At 51.2% G+C, this 21,075-nt stretch overlaps 1 protein-coding gene across 1 annotated transcript in view; it reads right to left on the bottom strand.

Annotated features, from left to right (window-relative positions):
- LOC104542300 (DIS3-like exonuclease 2) overlaps nt 1–21,075 on the bottom strand; it is a gene marked incomplete at its 5' end in the record, with an annotated part of 33,287 nt that overhangs the window by 4,607 nt on the left and 7,605 nt on the right. Inside the window, 2 exons of the mRNA XM_010186557.1 lie at nt 3,206–3,292; nt 4,133–4,316. Of these exons, the coding sequence (XP_010184859.1) occupies nt 3,206–3,292; nt 4,133–4,316 (271 nt within the window). The remainder of the gene's footprint in view (nt 1–3,205; nt 3,293–4,132; nt 4,317–21,075) is intronic.

Genomic DNA, 21,075 nt, shown 5'->3' with positions numbered 1-21,075 from the left:
GCATCCTGAACCTCTCCCGGCTGCCCCTGTTATCCCCCACGTTATGGCTTTTATTTTTACATCTGAGAAACACCAGCCCTCGGGGCTGGGAAAACAACGGGGCCCAAGCCCAGGCGGGGAGGGGAGGCCGTGCGGGGCAGGGGGGTTGTGGCGGGGTCACAGCACAGTGGCGATTGAATGAACCCGGTTAAAAATAAGAGCAAGTGATTTTTAACAAAACAGGAGTAGCCGGCTCTGATTACAGAGCGGTCCTGGGATCCACAGTTTGGGCAGCTGCATCCTCCGCTCTCCAGCCCAGCAGCACAGCCAGCTCCTGCTGAGCAGCACCGCACTGATCCGGGCAAGTAAATAGAGCAGGTTAAAAAAAGCAGCATCAGTCCCGGCCTTATGAGACCCAAGAGCTGGGATAGGAGCTGTGGCAGCTGCCATCCACAACCCAGAATTAAATTGTTTCTGATGGACTCCGCAAAGCATGATCTCCACTCAATTAGCTCGGCTCCCATTGAACGAGGCTCGGCGCGGTCGGGCAGGGACAGACGCCGAGCGCTGGAGGCTGCTGCGAGAGAAGATGAGTGCCCTGGTGCAGGCAGACAGCACCAAATTACGGGGGATTCACAGCACCTATGCCAGGCTCCTGGGCAGAAATGGGGAAGGTCCCTGTGGTGCCAAGTAGGTAGCAAGCAGTGCATACCCATTTAATGGCACAGGTCAAAATCCCTGCTATGAGAAAGCTGCTGGGAAAGGCTCATTCCTTCCCAATGCCCAGCAGCACAGGGCAACCCTGGCCTTGTTTTCGGTCAGAGAAGACACTGGAGGTCCTGCACTGTTTGCTATTTCCTGGAGTACTTCTTCCTGATGGATGTGCTGCCCAAATCCAGCTGCTGCTGGGCCCAGCACCATTTTTGTCACCCTGTTGGCAGCTCATGACCCTCACTGAGGTTGGCATCAGCTTGGGTACCGTAGCCAAAATGCTCCTCTGGGCTGCGGTAAGGTTACACGTTGCAGGGAACCCAATCTGATACCCATCCTCGCCACCACAGCAGCTCTACCTGCTGACACCAGCTGGGCACAAAGCACATGTTTCCTCATTAACAGATTTGACTCACAAGTGCTCTCAAATCCGTGGGGTTTGCCGCAAGTCCCAGAGAGCCACAAGAAGCCTGGAAATAAATCAACCCCAGCCAACCAGGGGCGGCTTTCGCTCTCGTGAACAGATTGAATCCCCAAGTGACTGAGCCCATGAAAAACGATACATCGCTGCTCCTTCATCTGTTACAAGGCTCCTGGTGTGGCAATCCAGGCCCTCCCCAAACACACTCCTCACCAGTTGCTTCCTATCTCCCTCCTCCTCCAAGATGCTGATGCCTTCACCACCAGCGTGCAGCAAAGATGGAAGATGCAGGCTTGGTGTGACCATGGGTTAAACCTGCAGCTCGTTTAGGCTGATTTAACTGCAGCCTTGTCCCCGAAACACCAGCTTTATCACCAGGAGCTGAGATGCACTCAGGGATGCAGGTAACTCCTCCACAACCAGACGGTCTCCCCATGCCATCTGTCAAAGCCACGGCCCAGCCCTCAACACCAGCACACAGCTATGCTCTGCAGCTGCCAGCGCTCAGATCTGTCCTTTCCACAGCGAGAGACTGTGGTGTCCGGGGACACGGGCGGGATGGGGCCAATTCTCCCATCTGCTCTGATATTGGTGGCAGACAACACAAAATCCTCTGCTTCATGGCTGTCAACCCTTTCCAAGGAGCACTGACGTGGCTTTGTGCTACCCACATCCTCAGAAACAACAGTGGGAATCTGAACCACTCGGGATTTTGGGGAGCTGTGCATCCACCCTGCAGCAAGCATGGTCAGGGACCAGAGACTTGCAAGGCTGATGCCTCTCACCCCTGGAGCCCCGTGGTCCTTCCCTATGGGCTGCAGGTCACACGGATCCACCGCCACCGGCACGTCCTGGCTCATACTGGAAGCAGCTCTAAACACAGGAGGGGAGCATCTGCTTGCCTGGCTGACGGCAGGTTTTCCAGGTGTGAGTGGTGGCACAGCGCACCTGAACACTCAGGCACCTTGGTCTTCTGATAATGAAGCCAGTCTAATTCCTGCCAAAATCACATCTCATGGAATATCTCCTTTAAGTGCTCCTCTTTCTTCCCCAGACCCTCTGGTATCTACTCCACAGAAGAGTTCGTCTCCAAAACCTTGATACCTCCAAAAGAGGCACAAAGCAGCAGTCCCGAGCTGGACACATACACGAGAGGCTGATTTACTGAACGGCTCCAGTCCCTGATCCCACTCGCAAGCAAGCACTGAGTCATTAAAGTACAGCAGGACTTCAGGCAACTGCTAATGAGTAAATGGAGCAAATAAGCTAATTAGAAGAGTGACAGTCAAATGAGTGATGTGGGGAAGATGATTCATTCCTGCAGCGATAAGCAGGCCACAGCAGAGAGACCATTTTGGGAATGTGTCCCTTTTCCCTGTGGGGTCGGACTTCCCTCAGAAGAGGCTGTGCTATGCCCAGATGCAAATGCAGAAGGCAGATGCTTCACAAAAAACTTCTTTTGAGGGTGATAAGCACCCCAGTAAGTGTCCTGAGCTGGAAATGTTCCAAACATGAAATCAATGTGAGCAGTACAAGCCTCCACCACAGAGACCTGCACAGAAGGTCTTTTGGTCTGGAGGGAAACCAAAGGCTTTCCAGAGCTTCCCTGACCTGGTTTCTAAGACCATGTGTCTGAGTACCAGGCTGTGCTTATGGCCAGTCCCACATCTCTGTAACATCCTTGCTCCTGACTCCTTCTTCGCACCAGTTTGGACACCATGATAAAAAGAAATGGCACAAACACGAACCATGGAGCATGCCTTCACGGAGCAGGGTGGGTCCATGTGAATCTGCTCACATCCCACATGGAAATTCAAGGGTGAACCATCTCAAACAGCAATAACGGGGATGTTACAGGGTGCAAGGAAAGGCTCGGCCTGACCCCGCCGTCCAGTGAAGCACCTGCAGCAGCTGCCTGGGGCTGGAGGCACTGGGGCAAGCTGCTGGGAGCCCTGCAGCCTCATCTTCAGCGTCCATCCCCTCTGCCCCTACGAAATGACCAGCTATGGTGACGCAGAAGGGGTGAGGGTTGAGGATGGAGCCACAGCAAACAGCTACAGCCAGACACGTCCGGCAGCACAGCGCTGTTCTCACCTGCATGGGCCTGGAGAACATGTTGGTCAGCACTTCTTTCCTGGCTTCAGAGTATTTGTCAGCACCAAATGTTTCATTTAAGCTTTTCTGGAGGGGAAAAGAGAGAGAGAGCATTCAGTGTTGGCAAGCTGTGGTGGTAGGGGGACCCAGGAAGACCTTACTAGGGCAAACAGCAGCTCATCAGAGCCAATTTTTCCTTACCCTGCAAATCCTCTCGTAAGCCAAAACGCGCACGTGAAATTGGGCTTTGTTTTGGCCCTGCAGCCCTGACAGGACTGCACACACGGTCCTGAGCACCGAGCCACCTCCTGGGGTCAACAGCAGCGAGCACCCAGAGCACGGGGACCGCTGGCTCCATCCCCAGATGTGCAGCCCCTCTCGTGACCCGCGCCTGGCTCCCATCCAGCTGCTGAGGGCTAATGGGGCTCTGGGGAGCCATGGATACAGGAGGTCACTGCCTGGGCCTGGCGGTGAGGAAGGGCTGGAGGGTTCAAAGTGCAGGAGAGGAGCTGAGTGCGCAGCCCCGTGTCTGCTGACATAGCCTTGGCACAGGCAGCGAGTGGGGAAAGCAGTCTCGGCCGACAGAGGGGCGTGCAGGAGGCCAGCGGGGACGGGATTAACAGAGGATTATCCACAGTCCAGTTGCAGCGAGTAAAGAAAATCCTGGAACCTGCGCTGTGCCGTCCAGCTGGAGTTCAGCCTCGGGACACGCTCAGCGAAGGATCGGTCGGATACCTCCCGCGCTGGCTGCCACCGACCTTTCCCAGCATCGCTCTCTGGTTCTTCCCAGCCACCCCACTTCCCGCCCTGCCCTCCCAAAGACCTTCAGCAGCCCAGAAACACCCCGTTGCAGAGCTGCTTTTCCTGTGGTACACAACAAATGCCTTCCCCAGGACCTGCTGAGAAGGCAGAGAAAGGAAATCTCACATGCAGGGTCCCCGCGCTGCTGAAGTCGATGTCGAGGCCGACTTGGTTGCAAAACTCCATGAGGTCTTTCAGCAGCTTGGTTTGGGGCGGGGGGTGGCGGCGCAGCAGGGCCTGCTCGGGGAAGGAGCGGTAGATCTGATGGGCCACGGCCATGTTCGCCAGCAGCATGAACTCCTCCACCAGCCTGCAGCAAGAGAGAAACCACCCCGGGGCCCAGTTAGCGAAGGGAGGCCACTGGGAAGCCAGGCCAGTCCATAGCGATGGGAACTGACACGACACGGGGGACGGGGGAGCAGCTTGTGGTTGTTGTTACAAGCACAGATGAGATGTGAGACTGCAGCAATTCCCCCCCCAGATTTGCACTTTCTAGCTGAGGCTTCCCTAGGGACTCCGAGCAAGCCGTCCTGCTGGTGCAGACAAGCAGAAGTCAGTGATAAATTGACAGCTTAAATTAGGATAAAATAATCTCCCTTTAGGTCATTTTATCTCCTGAAATGCTCGACAAGCAAAACAAACGCTGTGTGAGAGATAGCATAGAAAACAAACACACATCGCTGTCTTCTCGGGCCAGAGCAAACAGCGTCTCGCTTGCTCCCCATCCTGACCTCAACATGTGTGGTCAAGCTCCACCATCGAGCCCAGTCTTCATGCATGTATTCCCAGGGCTCCTAACTGCTGCTAATTGCCAAGAAAAGATAATAGATTTCCAGCAGTAACCTCATCCTCTGAGCAATGCCCGAGTGAGCTGGCACTGATTGTGCAGGCTCAGCCCCATTGCTCCTGCGGGCAAAGCAGTGATTTTGCAGGGCTGATTGGAGGAACTGGGCTGGAGCTGGTGGTCCCACAGCTCCCGGCCATCGCTGGGGGAAATGTGCAGGGTGCTGTTACTCCGCGGGTGCTTGCTATGGCAGGGATGTGTTCCCAGCCTGGGAGTTACTGCCAAGAACTTGAAAGAGAAAGGAAATAAAGACAAGTCCGGAGAAGGAAAAAGCACCTGACAGTGATGATCAGTGGTGGAAATGTCTTTCACGGGAAGGAGCTCCCTTAATGGGAGCTTTGTGGGTTCTCCCAGAGCATCTCGTGCCAAAGGCCAACGCTTCAGACCCCGCAGGGAGGGGATGCCCTTGTGCATGGGCAGTGTGGGATGGGGTGTGGGGAGCAGCACAGCCTAAGTGGGGCTGGTACCCATCCTGTCCCCCAAAACACCTGCAGAAGGCTCAGGGTTGGGTCAGGGCAATGCACAGGGTCAGTACACGCTCCCATGGGCGACTTCCAAGAGGGGCGAGCCAAGCTCTTGCTGCTCCTGTGCAGCAAAGCCAGCAGATGGCAACATCGGTCCCTCTATGGCCACCGGCACTGGGGGGCTGCGGGGCAGCATGGCCCGAGGGTGCTGGGCATCCTGGCAGAGCAGCACCCAGGGGTGGGAGGCAGGGCGAGGGGGAGCACCCATTTTCAGTGCTAGCCCCAGCTACACATGCGCAAAGGCTGGCCATGGAGCCCCTGTGCTTCCCTCAAAATGTGTCCTCCATGGAGTGAGGTGTAAACCTATTTTAAATAAAAACCCAAAACAATAGACAGCCGTGAACAGCACCTCCTCTTTGCTACAGGTGCAATGTGCTTACCTCATGTCCTGTAAGCGAGTCCTGAACACTTGTTCCCATCCTTGCTCCTGTTGCACACTACAGCGTGAAGCCTTTACCTGTTACCTCCAGCTTTGGGCTGGATGTAATTTCCACCTGATTATTAAGTTCTGTATTTTGTTTTACTGTTTAGGAGCTTGAGGCTTTTAAAGGTTCCTGGGGATATCTTTTTTCTGATATTGCAGGTAGCGGTGAGTTGAAGGTAACGCCTGAGCATCCTCCTGCCAGGGATGCCTTTACGGCCAAAGACAAACTAACAGCACACGCTTGTTCTCCACTCTGCAAAACCCCATCCTCTCCTGCTTCAACACATCCACACGCGGAGCACCAGCCCCCAGATATCACCCAAGACAGCCCCCATCAAGAGGAGGCAGCTGGCGCATGGTTGGATTGATAGCATGGGCAGGAAAATCTTATCAGGAAGCACCCAGAAGCTTTGCACCCATGGCAGGGTGCACAGGATGTGACCACATGGAGCTGGTGCAGCTTTGGGTGCTGAGGAGCAGGAGGGCACAGCAAAGCTGCTGCCTTCCTCCTCTCCCTGTGCGGGCTTTTTAGCTGAATTTTTAGCCAACACCCTCACCAGGGCTTCGCCTCAGCAAGCGCGATGCTGCAGCGAGGATGCTGCGGCAGGCAGGAGTGCAGGGTGGCTGGCAGCGGCTGGGGGCCAGAGCAGCACCGGGCACTGGTGTAACTGGGAGCCGCGCTGAAGCCCTGCTAACTTGTCGGCAGGTCAAATGACAAGTGGGATTATTTTTTTCTCCTTTTTTTCTTAAAACAGCCTAGCTGGGAGTTTGGCTCGGTGCGGCTGGCAGCCGGGAATGTAAAGAAAAATATTTCATGGCTAAAAAAACGGAGACAGAAAGACTGGTCCATCTGAGCACGCGCTGAATGAATCCCATGTGAAATGCACTCTAACGCCATCGCTACAGTTTCCTCTGGATTAGCTGAGCTATCCTTGGCTCCTGCTCCATAAAATCCCATAAACAACCCGATCTGAACTTTTGCCCTTTCTGTGCTGGTGCGAGGTTTCCTCTGCTGTCCCGCAGCGACACTGGGGATTAACAGGTGGCTGTGCCTCCGGTGGGTGCCTGCAGGTCTCGACTGTGCTGCTCACAGGAGCATTCCCAAACCTCTCCAATGCATCATTTCACATACACACATGAGAGGGAGGAGAGGGACAGCCAGGACAGCTTGTGAGCTCTGTAACATGCACGAGCATCTTGCCTTTCAATACCCAGACTTTGTTTCTGACTTCTGGGCTTGGTGCAGGAGCTGGGGGGTGAAGCTCTATATCCCGCCTCATGCAAGAGGTCAGCCCAAGTATACGGTTTTCAAAAGCACTCCCTTCTGAGTTTCAAATGCGATCAAGGCATGATGGCTCATAAATCCCACAGGCTGCTGGGGAGATTTCAGGCTTTTGAGATGCTTAAACACAGGACTTGGTGCTTTTCAAGGTATCTTAAATGATGGTTATGGCTCCTGTAGGCAAAGAGCCACCTGTGAAACCACTCAGATGGAGAGGACTGATGCCACCTCAATGGCAGCCCCGAACCCAAGCTACTGGGCTGTAACTTCTCTCACACAGCTCCCAGCACAGCCTAACATCTGTGGGATGAGGAGCTGCACACACAGACCCTGGAATTGCTTTAGCAGCAACATTACTATTTGCTCTGCAAAAGGTTAGCCAGAGCCTTCCCAATCTCTTGATAGAAACCTTGAGAAACTACTCACAACCTCAGCAAGTTGGTTGGTTGACGTCAAATACAATAGTGGTTTCTCATGCCAAATCTCTGCAGAGCAAAGCGGGGCAAGTAAAATGCCTGTGTGGCTGCTTGTCTCCATGGCAATGCGGCCAGGCTATGCAGCAGCCATCGAAGTGCCCACTCTCCTTGATTAACTTGACAAATGACATTAGCTGAGCAAGGTTTGCTGCAAGGGAGAGACAAGGAGCACTTTGTTTGCAATGCAGTAAGTGCAGGAAGGAGCGGGCAGCTCGGTTAAAGCAAAGCCACATTAAAACATCTGCTGTTGCACCAGTTTCACACACCTGGAGGCTTCGGAGCAAACGGCTTCTTCACCTCCATCCCATCCTGCAAGGCGTAACTGCTGGATGCATCCAGGCCTTGGAGGTGTTCTCATACCTGAGGCTCAGAGATAAACTCAAAAAACACCACATAGCTCTGCCATGGCAGGGTGTTCTTTGCTTTTGACAGACTGAAGAAGTCAATCCTTTCTTCACATGTAGCTCATTGCGGAAACCTGCTTGCAAAGGGATGGAGCTGAACCATCCTGAGCTGGAGCCTGAGCCCTGCATCCATCCAGGTGGGTGAGCTGCCACCAGGTAAATCCCAGCATCTTTCCAGCATTGCAGATGTGAGCCAAATGCGAGCAAATCACTTCTGCAAAGGTTACCAAACTTCCTTGCCTTATCCCATTCCAAAATCCCACCTGCTCATCTCCCCCCTCGCTTTCCATCACAGCATCTGCTCCTATTCGTGCAGGGAACCAACTTTCCACTGTTCAAACTCCTCCCCATTTCCAGACTTTGAAGGCATCAAACTGGGTTTGTGTTTGAACCCAACAGTGCCATGGGAGGCTAGTGCTGAGAAAATGAAGCCCTGACCTGTCTGTGTGTGCCTGAGCAGGCTCTAAAGACACTGATGGATATATGTCCCCTGCTGAGGGCAGTGCATTGCTGAGAGCCCTGGCTCTCTGCTGGCTTGAAGGCGATGATTGCTGCAGTGCAATCTCATAACAAACACGAGATCTACAGCCACCTCCTGGGAACGGGACTCTAAATCCTGCTGCATTCACCACGAAAGTCACCTTCCACAAAAAGCTGCAAACAGCCCTGTGCACGTCCAACAGCAGCAGGAAAACGGTGGAGAAGCAGCACCACAGCTCAACCAACAAACTCTCTCCAAAGAGAGAGTCCAAAGACGCTGGATGCGGTGCTTTAGCTTCTTTTCTTTAAATCATGTCCGTTTATTTTTGATTACAGCTCTTCCATGAAGCGAGGGAACTTGAGAGGTTTCTATAAAAGCTCTTCTAAAAGCAACATGAGCTAATCCCGCATCTCCTGAGAGCGCAGCCAACGACAGAATCACACTTTTTGGTGAGGTGCTGGACCGGTGCTTGTGATGGCTCTTTTTCCATGCAAAATCCTGCAAGAATCCTGCACTGTCTTCCTGGTGACACTCTGCCCATCCAAGGAGCAGGAGCATCTTCAGCCATGCACTGCAGAACAGCACTGCTGCTTGAAGAGTCGTGAAAACAGATCCCCAGTTATCCAAAAAACTGGATCGCAGAGTTATATACGACCCTCGCGATGTTGGTGCGCAGCTCCCTTTGCCAATGACACTCACCAAAAGCCCAAAAGCCCTACTTTTTTCCTTTTTTTGAAAGACAAAGCAGTAAAAGGCAAGAACACTGGTGGTTCCTGGCTCGATGAAAGCCATTTGCGCTGCTTTCGCAGCCAGCGGTAGCCTTGAACAAAGCTGAGCTGAAGAATGGAATTACTCCACTTTCTGAGATTGCTCAATTAGCTCTTGGTTAAAACTGTTAACATTGAAACTTGATGAGAACAGCAGCTCCAAGGCAGTTTTAGATTCATTTCTTACTAAGCTAGAATGGCTTTTTCCTCTAATGAACTCCCTTTCCGGGGTATAATGAATGCCCTTTTTATTAGCTATGGTGCCTTCCCAGTAACAGATGCCTATAGCACAAATGTCTGGGAGGGTTTTCTGAATACAAATGTCACTTCCTGGCCACTCTCACACCTGGAGGCTGGAATTCCACGAGACCACTCTCTTCGCTTTATCCAAATTAACCGTGGTTCGGTGGAAATCCATTTTAAGCTCTCAATACTAAAGCTAGGCTACTGAAGGCATTCGGCATGATTAGGAATTAATGGCTTAAAGCCTGACGTACCGGGTTAGCATGCAGGGATTTAGACCGCTCGAAAAACCTCAACCGTTTGCTTAAGTTCCTTGGAAAATATCGACACAACTTTGTAGCCCTGTCACATCAAAGAAGGGACTTAATCCATCACCGTGACGTCGGGGCGCTGGACATGGCACAAGCGGCTGCAGAGCCTCCAGCACCTCCTGGCACTCGCCTGCATGGATGGCGAATGCTCCCCATGTGGCCTGGAGCTCCTCAACCTCATCCGCGGTTTGTGTGGAAGGGAATAAAGTCAACGCCTGCCCACCCCACCACCTTGATCCCATCTTGATCCAAGTGGCAAAGAAGCCATCGCTAAACTGAAGAGCGAGCGTTGCGGAGGACGCAGTCTCCGTGGGCTGTGCCTCTTCATTAAATGTTAATACGACTGCAGTCTGCTCCTGCTCATGCAAATTGGCGACAACCTGCAGTCTCCTGGCATGAAGCTGAAGTGCCCCTCTGTCCCAAAACAGTGTCTTCAGCTGCAGTGAGAATCCCAGCCCAGCTCCCCATGGATCTGTATTGGATCCCGTCTGTCTTTCCAGGGATCCACTGGCTCACTGGGATCTCGTCTCTGGGAGGGAGCTACAATGGCCATGGCCCTGCTCTGTCTCTGCAGTGACCACAAATGCACACAACTCAATGCTGTGTTCAGCTGAGGGGTCTTGTGGGGACAATCACTGCCTGGGCTGGCAAGCTTTGTTTTGGGAATGCATTAGGATACTCCTGAGCAAGGCAACATCCTAACACCAGAGCAAGCACCTGAGATGGTTTTCTCCAGCTGGTGGGAATTGCCAGTGGGCAAAAGAGCCCAGAGCTGAGCTGGATCTGGGGTGGTGCAGAGGAGAGGGGAGATGCCCCCCAGTCAGTACCTAAAGAAGGACTGGCAGTCCCTATTCCTGAGACGTGCGGTGGGATACGCCACTGGCTTCGAAAGCAGAGCTTATGACAGATACACAATATTAATGTCATCCAGAGTCCGGCTAAGAGGGGAATGGAAAGAATCCCTGCAGAAACGCAGACAGCCCCTCTCCTGACGGGAAAGGCTCTGGCCCCACACGTCAGGCCAGCACCGCCTGTTATCAGGCTGCGCTTTCCATGAATGAAAGGCACTTTTCCTCGCCATTAAAAGTTTACGCAAGTGATTTATGGGTCAGAAAAATTAGCAAGTCTGCGGCTGAGTGCTCCACACAGCAGCGTGCATTACATGGCTGCTGACCAGAAATGCCAAGACCCATTAGGTGGAAGCAAAGGGCAGCGCGATGGAAAGTTAAAGATGCTTTTTGCCCATTTAATTAATCAGTCGGGTCTTTTTTCCATCCCCTGTAGCCTTCATTAATGTAACATTGAAGCTAAGGAATATTAACAATTCAGACAACACATTAATATTAACACAACACCTGCAAAATGCAAATGTAAGTCCATTAGGTAAACAGATGATCTTAAGCCATTGAGGCAGAAATAATATTCTGACATGTCCTAGCACGAGTATCCTGCAGAGATACGGCCCACCACTTCTGCTCCATTATAAAGCCGTGGCCCCTTGTACCTATGGGGCTTCTCCTCTGTTAATAGTCCCTAAAATGATGAGAAAAACTTACATTTCTGTTAAGGCATTTGCCAGTTTCATATGGAAAGTGTCTGACTAAAGCCATGTCATGAACCAGAAAGATCAAAAAGGATTTTAAAAAGGATTTTATCTCTGTTCTAGCAAGGGATGGAGATAAAACCTGAAGCTGATAGCTTGTAAATATTAATCTACACTTGGGATCACTCCAGAACCTGAGCTTTCTATTACCGTGGTTTAATCTGAGAAGGGTTTTTGTTAACGGAGAAACAAACAGTTAATCACCCGGAGAACTGATAGCACCACAGGGAGTCACAGATAGAACTGGCCTTCCCGTACCATGTTCCCCATCAGCTAAAGCTCTCCCAGACACTTCCACTGAGGAGACATTCACACCCTGTGTGTGTTCCTCCCTTCAGGCTTTGGCTTTGCTTTTTTCCGGCTTCCCTGGCATTGGAGAGCTGATTGCTCCCAAAGGAGGACACAAACTGATGGACAAGGGGGAAATAAAGAAGGGATGAAGATGCCAGACTGGAAGCTTACTCAGAGATGGCCAGTGACTGGGGGAGCATCCATCTACCAACCAGGATGTGACCCAGGGACAAACAAGCAGGAGCCTACAGAAGCTCATGAAGAGATGAACAACAAAATCTAGCCCAAAAAGTTTAAAATACCAAACCCATGGAAATTAATCTAAATGATCTGGCAGTCAAAGGCAGTGGTGGCATGACAACCTGACGTGTGCCCCTCTGATGTGCATGAAGTGACAGCCAGGCAGTGACTGGTTAAGTGATGTCCCTTTTGCTGCAGGTCTCTGGTCCAACCTCCTGCTCAATGCAGAACAACTCTGAAGTTGGATCTGGTTGCCTTTTTAGTTGAGTTCTAGCAATCTCCAATATCAACTGTCTCACAGCTCCTCTGGGCCCCTGTTCCAGTCCTTAGCCATGCCCATCAGTGTTGTTTGAGCTCATAGGAAGAGACCTCCCGCAGAAGCAATCCCCTGGCCTGGCCAGCCTTTAGCAAGGGCCTTGTCGGAGGAGGAGAAACTGGCTGCAGATCAAGGGAACGAGAGCAACCACCAGATCCCTGGTTCAGAGAAGACCCATGGTCAGGAAGACACCTTCAACCCAGCAAGGTCCCCAGCAGACAACACCCAACCACAGCTGCTCCCTGGCCGTGGGACACTGCTGGGGGCGCTTTCCAGGCATGGCCACGGCTGTGGAGCAGGGCTCACAGCACTGTCCATCCCCGCTCCGCTTCAACCCCACATGTGCAGTTGTAGTGTGGAGTGTGGGCAGGTTCAGGGGAACAGTTGTATCAATATGGAGTGAGGGATCCAGCTGGCTCCAACTGTGTTATTCTTGGTCTGAAATGATGGCAAAGCGCAACACTTGAACCTTTGGTTACCAGGACTTTCAAAGAGATGGAAACCCTAGGGGGAGCGAGCAAGGTACAAGGGACATGGGCAGCAGATCGGGGTTAAAACAACCCATAAAAGTTGGCAAGGGGATGAAAGGAAAATGGGCAACACAGGATTTGGGGGTGATGTTTTTTAAATAGGGACACTACTGAAATACTCTGGATAACTTCTGTTTTCAGGCAGCCTCTTGGCAGATTAAAATGTCTCAGAAGGTTTTATATCCAGCTCCTACAATCTTAAAACTAAATATTAGGTGAGAAAAACAGGCTTCTAAAGAAAAGTCTGACATAGTCCTCAGTGAAAAACAATAAGCAGGAGAAGGAACGTATCGGGTTTGTTGAATATACAATCAACAACAGCCTTCTTTCTCCAAAATAAAGCCAAGGGAATAAAATGCAAAGAGATGAGCAGGATGGAAAAGCTGCCGGAAATTTAGGGAGTCTCCCCCCATCCCACGTGTCCCCCAGTCACGACTCTCACCCTGCCTGGCCTCAGACTTGGAGCTATGTCGTAAAATCCTGAGAGCATCTCACCCCCCTGCAGCTCAGGCATGAGGTACAATAGGTCTTTTACATCTGTAACTGCTCTCTCTCGACTTTTATGTGCCCCGATTCAGAAGCTGTATTTGATTTACTGGCGCAGAGCTTGCAAAGAGCCTGGCTTGGTCTACAGACAGCCCGAGGTTAAAGGCAGCAATGCGATTTCACCACCCCGTCCATTACAAGAAAATGCTCAGGTCTGGATTTATAGTCACGTTTTGGCGAGCCCACACACCATGGCAGGCTGAAATTACTCTCATTTACGCAATGGGATCGAGAAGAGACAGCAAAATATCTTACTGGTGCTCGGGACGCAATGGGGAAGCCAAGCTGCATTGCACAGCACGTGGTGCTGCCAGTGACAGACGGCTGTTTGTCCCCAGCTCGAACTGCTCACGGACAGACGGACAGATGAGGTAGCTTCAATGAAACCAGAACAGGTAAGGATGGGTGGCCCGGGACCTATTGCTGTAAGCAAGAATCATAACCTTAAAGCCCAGAGATGGATATAATGACTCTCCAGAGCTGGATTAGTAAGAAAGGACTTTGTTTCACATCGCAGTCCCTCTGCTGGGATCGTATAAAAGAGAGAACGAACTCTGTTCACACTGAGGTCTGTAAAACGTCACAGCAAATGTCCCAGTCCCAGGCTGTCACAGCCAGCGAGATAGCCTGGTTACTCCTGCTACTTCCTCCAGTGACTTTTATGGGTCCCTCAGCTGCACCAAAGAGCAGAGGAACCAAAGCTAAATCCACCACGATACCCTGAAACTGCTCCTCTGGGCCAGGGCTTTATTGGACCAAGGTAAGTTTGGTTAAAATAAAGACCCAGGTGAGATGAAGAGGAGCTCTTGCAATGTTACCTTCCAGGCTCTGGACTGGGAGCCATAACCAGAGTTGTGCAGCGCAGACGAACCTTCTGAAAAAACTCCCATCACCAAAAAGCAACACACAGATCTGTCAGCACGTTTGTGCTGTTGAAACCTACGGATCTCAGCACTGGATCGTGATAAGATTTGCAACACTGTCATCCTGCAGAGCCTTGGCAGTGCCTTTTAATCTTCGGAAAAGGAGCATTTCAGGCATTGATTCTTGCCTTTGCGTATGAGTGTTGCAAAGCCAAAATAATAACCTCTCTTGGAGCTCAGGGCATATCCTAAGATGCCCTGGAGCTTTCTTGTCCTACAGACATAGAGTAGTAATCTCCAAATGACAAAACAGAAATAAAACCATATATCCTCATGTTTTGGTGAGGCTCCAGTTCAGGCCTGACAGATACCTGGCTCCGGGTGCTGCATCTCTCAGGCTGCTTAACCCCTGAGTGAACCGGGTGGCTCTGCATGTTTAGAAGAAGGAAGCACAACATTAAATCTGCCTTTTGTTTCTAAATCCCCATCCTGGACTGGACGGCAATGCCCATCTCCTTTCCCAGTGCCCCCATCTGCCAGTCCTCATTAGGAATCACCAGGGCAAGTCACCACCTGCAAGGACCCAAGGTGGGAACATGTCGAGGGGGTCACTTGGGGAAGGCAAATGCAGGGCCATGTCCTTCCTGGAATCTGACAGCAAAACAGCTGCCCAGCTCTCTACAAAAAGTTATTCAAAACATCAGAGTAAAAGCTTTGGGAGCTGCCTCCAGCTGAGGGTGAACCTGGAAACCCACCACAAGGGGTACGACAGCTTCTGTTATTGCTCACTTACTGTTGGACTTCAACTTCTCTGCAGCAGGAGAGGTACCAACCCCATTTCAGCCTGAGCTTGCTCCATCAGACGCTGGGATAGATCCCGCGTGGAAAACAAGCAGTTCGGGAGCGATGCACGGATGGGCCAAATGTCAAGGCATGGGAAATACAGCTGATGGTACGTGCAATTCAGGCACATTATACCCGCTTTGAAAGCCACTCTCCCATTGTTATTTAACATCCTGCGGGTTTCAGCCAGAGACGCAGTCTCCCATCCGCGCCCCGAACTGGCCTGGGAATGGCTGGGAAGAAGAAAGGGAGCTTGAAATGAACTGTGGAAAGATTTAAGTGCTCTAACTGCTGCTTTCCAATACAATTTTCCACTTGGGGCAGGGAAGGAGAGCCTGACAGCAGTTCAGAGCCAGTCACAGCTGTGACAGGTTCTTCTTTTCCATTTCCAACCAGCTCCCAGGCAGAAGGAGCACTTTAACCTCCATTAATTATCACGGCCTTATTCCAGCCCAGGGTTTCAGAGCAGTGGTGGCAAGCTCTGAGGACCACTTAGGAGCAGTTTTTACCTCAAATTGTGCCTTTCAGCTCAGTACAGTAAACCTCTGTCATTCGTGCAAGTAAGAGCTACTGCAACTCTTCCTGCAGCGCCTTGGCTTGCAGCTAAGGGCAGCTCCCATGGGCAGCACCGCTGCTGACAGAGAAAAGGATCACAAAAACAACTTCTTGCCCTCCAGACCCTGAGAACAGGTTAACAGCCGTGTAACAGACACATCTGTTGTACAACCGAGCTGTACACACACAAAAAAAGAAGCTTAACAGAGGTTTACAGCACTTCTATCAGAGGCTCCTGCTGTCACTCCACCACCACGTGAAGTTTATTGCATTTATCAGTACTGATCATTGGATATGCAGCTCAAATGTCTGCATGTGGTGTTCAGGGAGACACAGGCAGCTTAAATACACATAGCCCTGTTGGGGCAAAATTATTTTGAAATATTGCTATGCGGTTTCTCCCACTGTTTGCCTTCATTACAAACTCTCAAAAATCATTATTAAAAAACCAGCTGTGACTGAGATGTGCCCGTGCAGGGACTAAGCGTGCCCTAGCTCAGCATTTCAGCCCACGCTGCCCCATGTAGGGGCTGATCCACCCTCAACCGCACGTCCCTGCCTCCGCTCCCACCCACTCCCAGCTGCAGGCCTCGTCCCTCCGCACTCAGCGATGCTGGGATGCCTCATTCCCGCTTCCCTGGCGACACGAGACCTTTGAGAGCCGTCCCCTCTGACACTCATGGTTTGCAAGCCGCTCACGGGTATTTTTAGGATTACCCTTTGGCACTGAGTAACGGAAGGAGGGAGATGCTGCTGTTGGACATGGTAAGAGCTCCTCTTGTCTGCCCTGCCCCGCGGTCACACTGGGAGATGCTGAGGAGTACCTGGTTCAGGTGCTTCATGGTTTTCAGCCGAAAACAAGCCCAGTCACAAGCAAGGTGGTCGTTTCCCCCACTTCACTGCCTGGTGATGGCTCCAACCATGAAAAATTTACCAGTATACAGCAGGTAAGGAGTAAGGCCTGTGTGTGCACAGACACGTCCTAAAAGAGGAAGGTGGACTGGCTGCGAATTCAGATTTAGCGTGACTGGGACACGCTGTGCCAGGATGCTGAGGTTCATCAGCACCTCCGCATTCAGCTCTGAGTCACACAGGAACCAGCCTGGGGAGCAATTACTGGTGTGCAAATGCTCTTGAGCTGCAACAAAAGGACAGAGAGGAGTTTCCCATCAAAACCCCTTGAAGTCTTTATCTGCCCCACTTAGGCTTTGGGAGGATACTTCCTCCTGCTTAGAGAAGCAGAGCATCTGTTGGGGAGGCTGAGATGCTGGAGGGGAAGGTGAATGACATGAATGGGTGTGAGCAGCAGCACAGCGGGTTGGTCCTGCAGCATCGCCCTGTTCCCCTGCCAGCACCGCGCTCCGTTAAGAACAAGCTGTTCCTCTCATTCAGCCCTCCTGACGCCTCTGCTAAAGATGATTTTCCTGAAATTGTCTGGGGCTTTGACTGGCCAAATGCATTTTTAAACCTGACCTCAGCTCCCTGCAAGCCCAGTCTGTGCTACTGCGAGCCACGGGGCAGGAGGAAACCCCCGAACCACAACCTGCTTTGAAAACAGGGTCTGCAGCAGCAACAGCTCCCCACGCCTCAATCCTTCCCCTTGCATCCTCACAGACACACGAGGTTTCTATTCACACGACCCCACAAACCACCCTAGGACTGAAAGGGAAAACATAACAGCAAGTGCACGCCTAGATGTTCATTTTGTATGTGCTGACAGTCCCTCTTTAATCCTACTTTCCACGTTTAAGGTGTTAATGGGCACCTTGATGCATTTCAGAGGGAACGTGCATGGATAGAAGATAGATGCGTGAATCTAAAACCCTGCCCCCAGACTTCACATCGGGTGCTGGATTTGTTTATATCCACATGATACAATCTCCATAAAAGCAATCAACCACCACCAAAAGGAGATGTTTCAGTATCTGCACAGCCTTCACACAGACCAGGCATTAGGTTTGCTTTTATGATGCAGAATAATATAATGGATTCCTTCCACAAGTTCCCAAATGTTGTTATTAAGTATTACTTCTCTAATAAAATATGCTGCAACATACAGCGGTACATGATGTGGCATTTACACAAGTCTGCTCTCTATACAGGACTCACTGGCTTTTAAACAAATCTGTCTCTTCTATACACTACAGAAGCACAAGATGAGTAATTATGTTCTCCGCTTAATAATGTTTTTGCACTGGCCAATTTAACAGCTAATCTCCACAAACCTCTGAGACAGTCCCCCAGCAGCTACATTTGCATGTTGTAATCAAGTCTTGCCATTAAATCATACTTTGCAACAATAGCTGAGCTGTCAAGCACAAGCAGTGGCTCTCGCGCTGGCACCGTGCAGGCGAAAGCCCTGGATGAACGTGCACAAAGCCACGCTGCTACGAGAGCATCCCATCCCCTTTGGGAGCTTGGGCATGGCTGTACCCATCGCAGGTCTGAGGACGAGCATCCCTTGTCTCTCTCTGCTTCCTGAAGCTGCCAGGCAGCTCACAGGTTGTCTTCTACAAGCCTGCACCTTGCTCTCTGCAGTGCTGCAAAGGCAAACTGGTTTGGCTGCTGTGCTCTCTTACTCCTCAGGCTGCTTTCTACGGTGTCCTTGAAAAATTGAGCACTCCGAGAGAGCCCCTCATTGCAAAGTTTGGAACAGCTTGTGGAGCTGTGCCATGAATCACAGCACTGCACCCTTCGGGGTTAACTGTGCTCCCAGAAAATACACTGCCCAATTTTCCGATGTCTTTGCTGCACAGCACAGCACAGCACAAAGATGCAGCTGAAAGAGCGGGCAGGCCAGTACTCGTTCGGTTAAGTGGCCCTGTTATTGGCATCGTATTTTGGCTGCAGAGCCTGGGAACGGCTGGTGTGACACAGCATGAAGCAGATGTTTAATCTTCTGCCACTGGCTTCTACCAGGGACTGATCCCCAGCTCCTCGCTGTTCCACTCACCGTCACAAAAACTCGGCGCTAAAGAGACCCTTAAACCCCAACTTAACTCAGCACCATACTCCTGCTCCTCTACATTCACTGAAGCAACACATTCCTTCTCCTCCGCTCTCCCACAACCTTAATTTCCTTTTTACGGGGATAGGGACCACGAAGATCCGAGTGACCCGACTGCATCTATCAAATAACTGCACCAGGATGCAACTCCTATGAATTGCCAGCATCAAACATCACTGCACTGGTCCAGGCTGTTATCGGTGCTGGAAAATCTTGCTCTGAACCAAATCCTACAGTGCTTCCTTGTAATGTGCTGCAAATGTGCAATAAATAGCAGAGCCCTTGCTGAATTCTGCCTCTTGCAGTACCACGAAGCAGAGTTTCAGCACAGTGATGCAGATCAGCCTCAGCCCAGCCGCACCGATGATGTCTTTCTGTCCTAACGATTCTTCCTACGCATCAGCCCAACATTTATTTCTATCGTGCCCTGTACTTCCCACTTAGCCAGAAATCTGACAAGGTTTTAACACGGAGACGGAGGGAAAGGAGAATTTCTTGCTAGCATTGGCTCGCTCTGTGCAAGCAGACAGATCAATCCAGATCCAATCTGTCTCACTAATTGCTGGGGCTGGAAGTGACCCTGGAGCATGCAAGCGAACACAGGCAGTCCACTCCAGCCTTTCCTGCTTTATGCTGCAAATGGTCACACCAGGGCTGTTCGAGTATGATGGACCCTGCCTGCTCCTCTGTAACCTGGATGCTTGTGCCCAGCTCCACGTCGCCAGGCAAGCGGCACCGCACCAGACAGTGCTTGTCTGGCAGTGAGACTGCAAATGAGCGCTGAGCATAAATAAAGCATGGGAACCTCATTAATAAGACGACTTCTCCAATAGGTGCCTTGTTTTACTGCAACAGAGCTGCCACTCCATCTTTCCAGGTCCTATTTGACCACAAAGTCTTTCCCAGTCTTTCCAATAGGGAGAAGCCAGAGTGGCCTTTCTTGTCTGCCAGGACAAGCATGTGTAGCTGCTCACTACCCTGATTATGTTGAGATGAATGGGGTTTGCATCAACTCTTTTACTAAATCGGGCTGTTCAGCCTGGACTGGCTGAGCAAAATGAGGTTATGCCAGAGATGCAACACATACAAGAGCTTTGCCAGGGTCAGCTTTCACCAGGGGATGAGATGAGCAGTCAGGATGTTGGTCTCAGCTTGAAGATGGAAAGCAGCATCTACCAGCAGCCCAGGAGGAGGTGAGAGATCTGTGGGATGAGGCAGGGGCGAGCAGCAAATTTGATGAACGAGAGATGCTCAGTAACAGTTAATCACTGCTGCGCTCAAGTGTCAAAGTTAACCGAGGGCAGAGAGCGAGAAGAGAGGGAGAGGACATGGGGGACACTGAGGTGTCAGCTCATGAGACCCGTGCTGAGAGCAGGACAGCCCGACAGAAGCAGCAATGGCAAACAAGACCTAACCCAGGTTAACACCCAGGCTGGGTCTGGCTGTCCCAGCCTAACGAAGCTGGGCAGGTAATTGCACCCCAGGCAGCAGAGCCAAACCACCCCCTCTTTGCAATAGCTGAGACTCGAGTGACAACGATAAAAGTTCACTTTCCTCTATTCCCTCCTGTTTGATGATTGCAAAGTGCTTTATAAATGCTAATAAAAAAAGTCCCAGAGGACTCTTGCTTTACAGACAGCAGTGGAGCAGAGACAGACGATGTGACTGGTGGAAGACCACAGCCCCTGAGCTGGGAGAGACCCTGGACCTCCTGTCCTGCGCCTGGTGAGTGGTCCAGGGAGGTCACTGCGGAACAGGACACATCCAGGGATCAACAGAGGCACAGAAACTCACAGGACATCTTGGCCAATAATGGCGCTGCTCATTTAAGCGTGCTTCTTCTGCTCATCAGCCACATTTTAGCTGAGGCACGTGAAGGACACAAAATTTAAGATCTTCAAAGCTGATCTCAGGAATTTAAAACCATCTCCCATTAAAATTAATGGAAACATTAATGCAAAGTACACTCAGATCCTCAAGCAGGTTCTTTCCAAGCAAGATCTTTCCATTAACTTGAAAGGAAGTTGTGCCCAAATCCTCTTACGTCGCTGGGACGATACAGGCAAAGCCAGGTTACAAATCCATTAGGCTCCAGATTGGTTAATGCACGGCAAATTGAAAGAGGTGAAAGTGCTCAGCTGCAACAGGAACCCAACTCAGGGTGACCTTGACACAGTAAGGAGCTGAGCACACAAAACACGTCTGGGATCTGAAGCTCCTTGTTTCGATGGAGAAGCAGCAGGGAGGTGTGGAGGGAACAGAGTTCATTGCCAGATTGATTTAGCTGCTCTGAACTGTGGAAAAACAGTTGAAAAAGCAGCAAAAGGCAGGACAAAGGATAGCAGTAGCTGCAAAAGTAGAACTGCTCGCCCTTGCTGCTTGGGAGTGGAAGAAACGTTTCTTCTCTCATCTGATCTACAGGAGAAGTGAGCAATGTCAATGCAAAGCGGATCCTTTACATGAACACAGAGCAGTACCAGGAATTTAAGACCAGGAGGATTATTCCAGCTGCTGACCTG

The sequence above is a fragment of the Mesitornis unicolor genome, unplaced genomic scaffold (assembly GCF_000695765.1).
Source record: "Mesitornis unicolor isolate BGI_N332 unplaced genomic scaffold, ASM69576v1 scaffold33746, whole genome shotgun sequence".
Lineage (NCBI taxonomy): Eukaryota > Metazoa > Chordata > Aves > Mesitornithiformes > Mesitornithidae > Mesitornis > Mesitornis unicolor.
The sequence above is the reverse complement of the archived record's forward strand: the minus strand, read 5'-3'. Positions and strand labels throughout refer to the sequence as shown.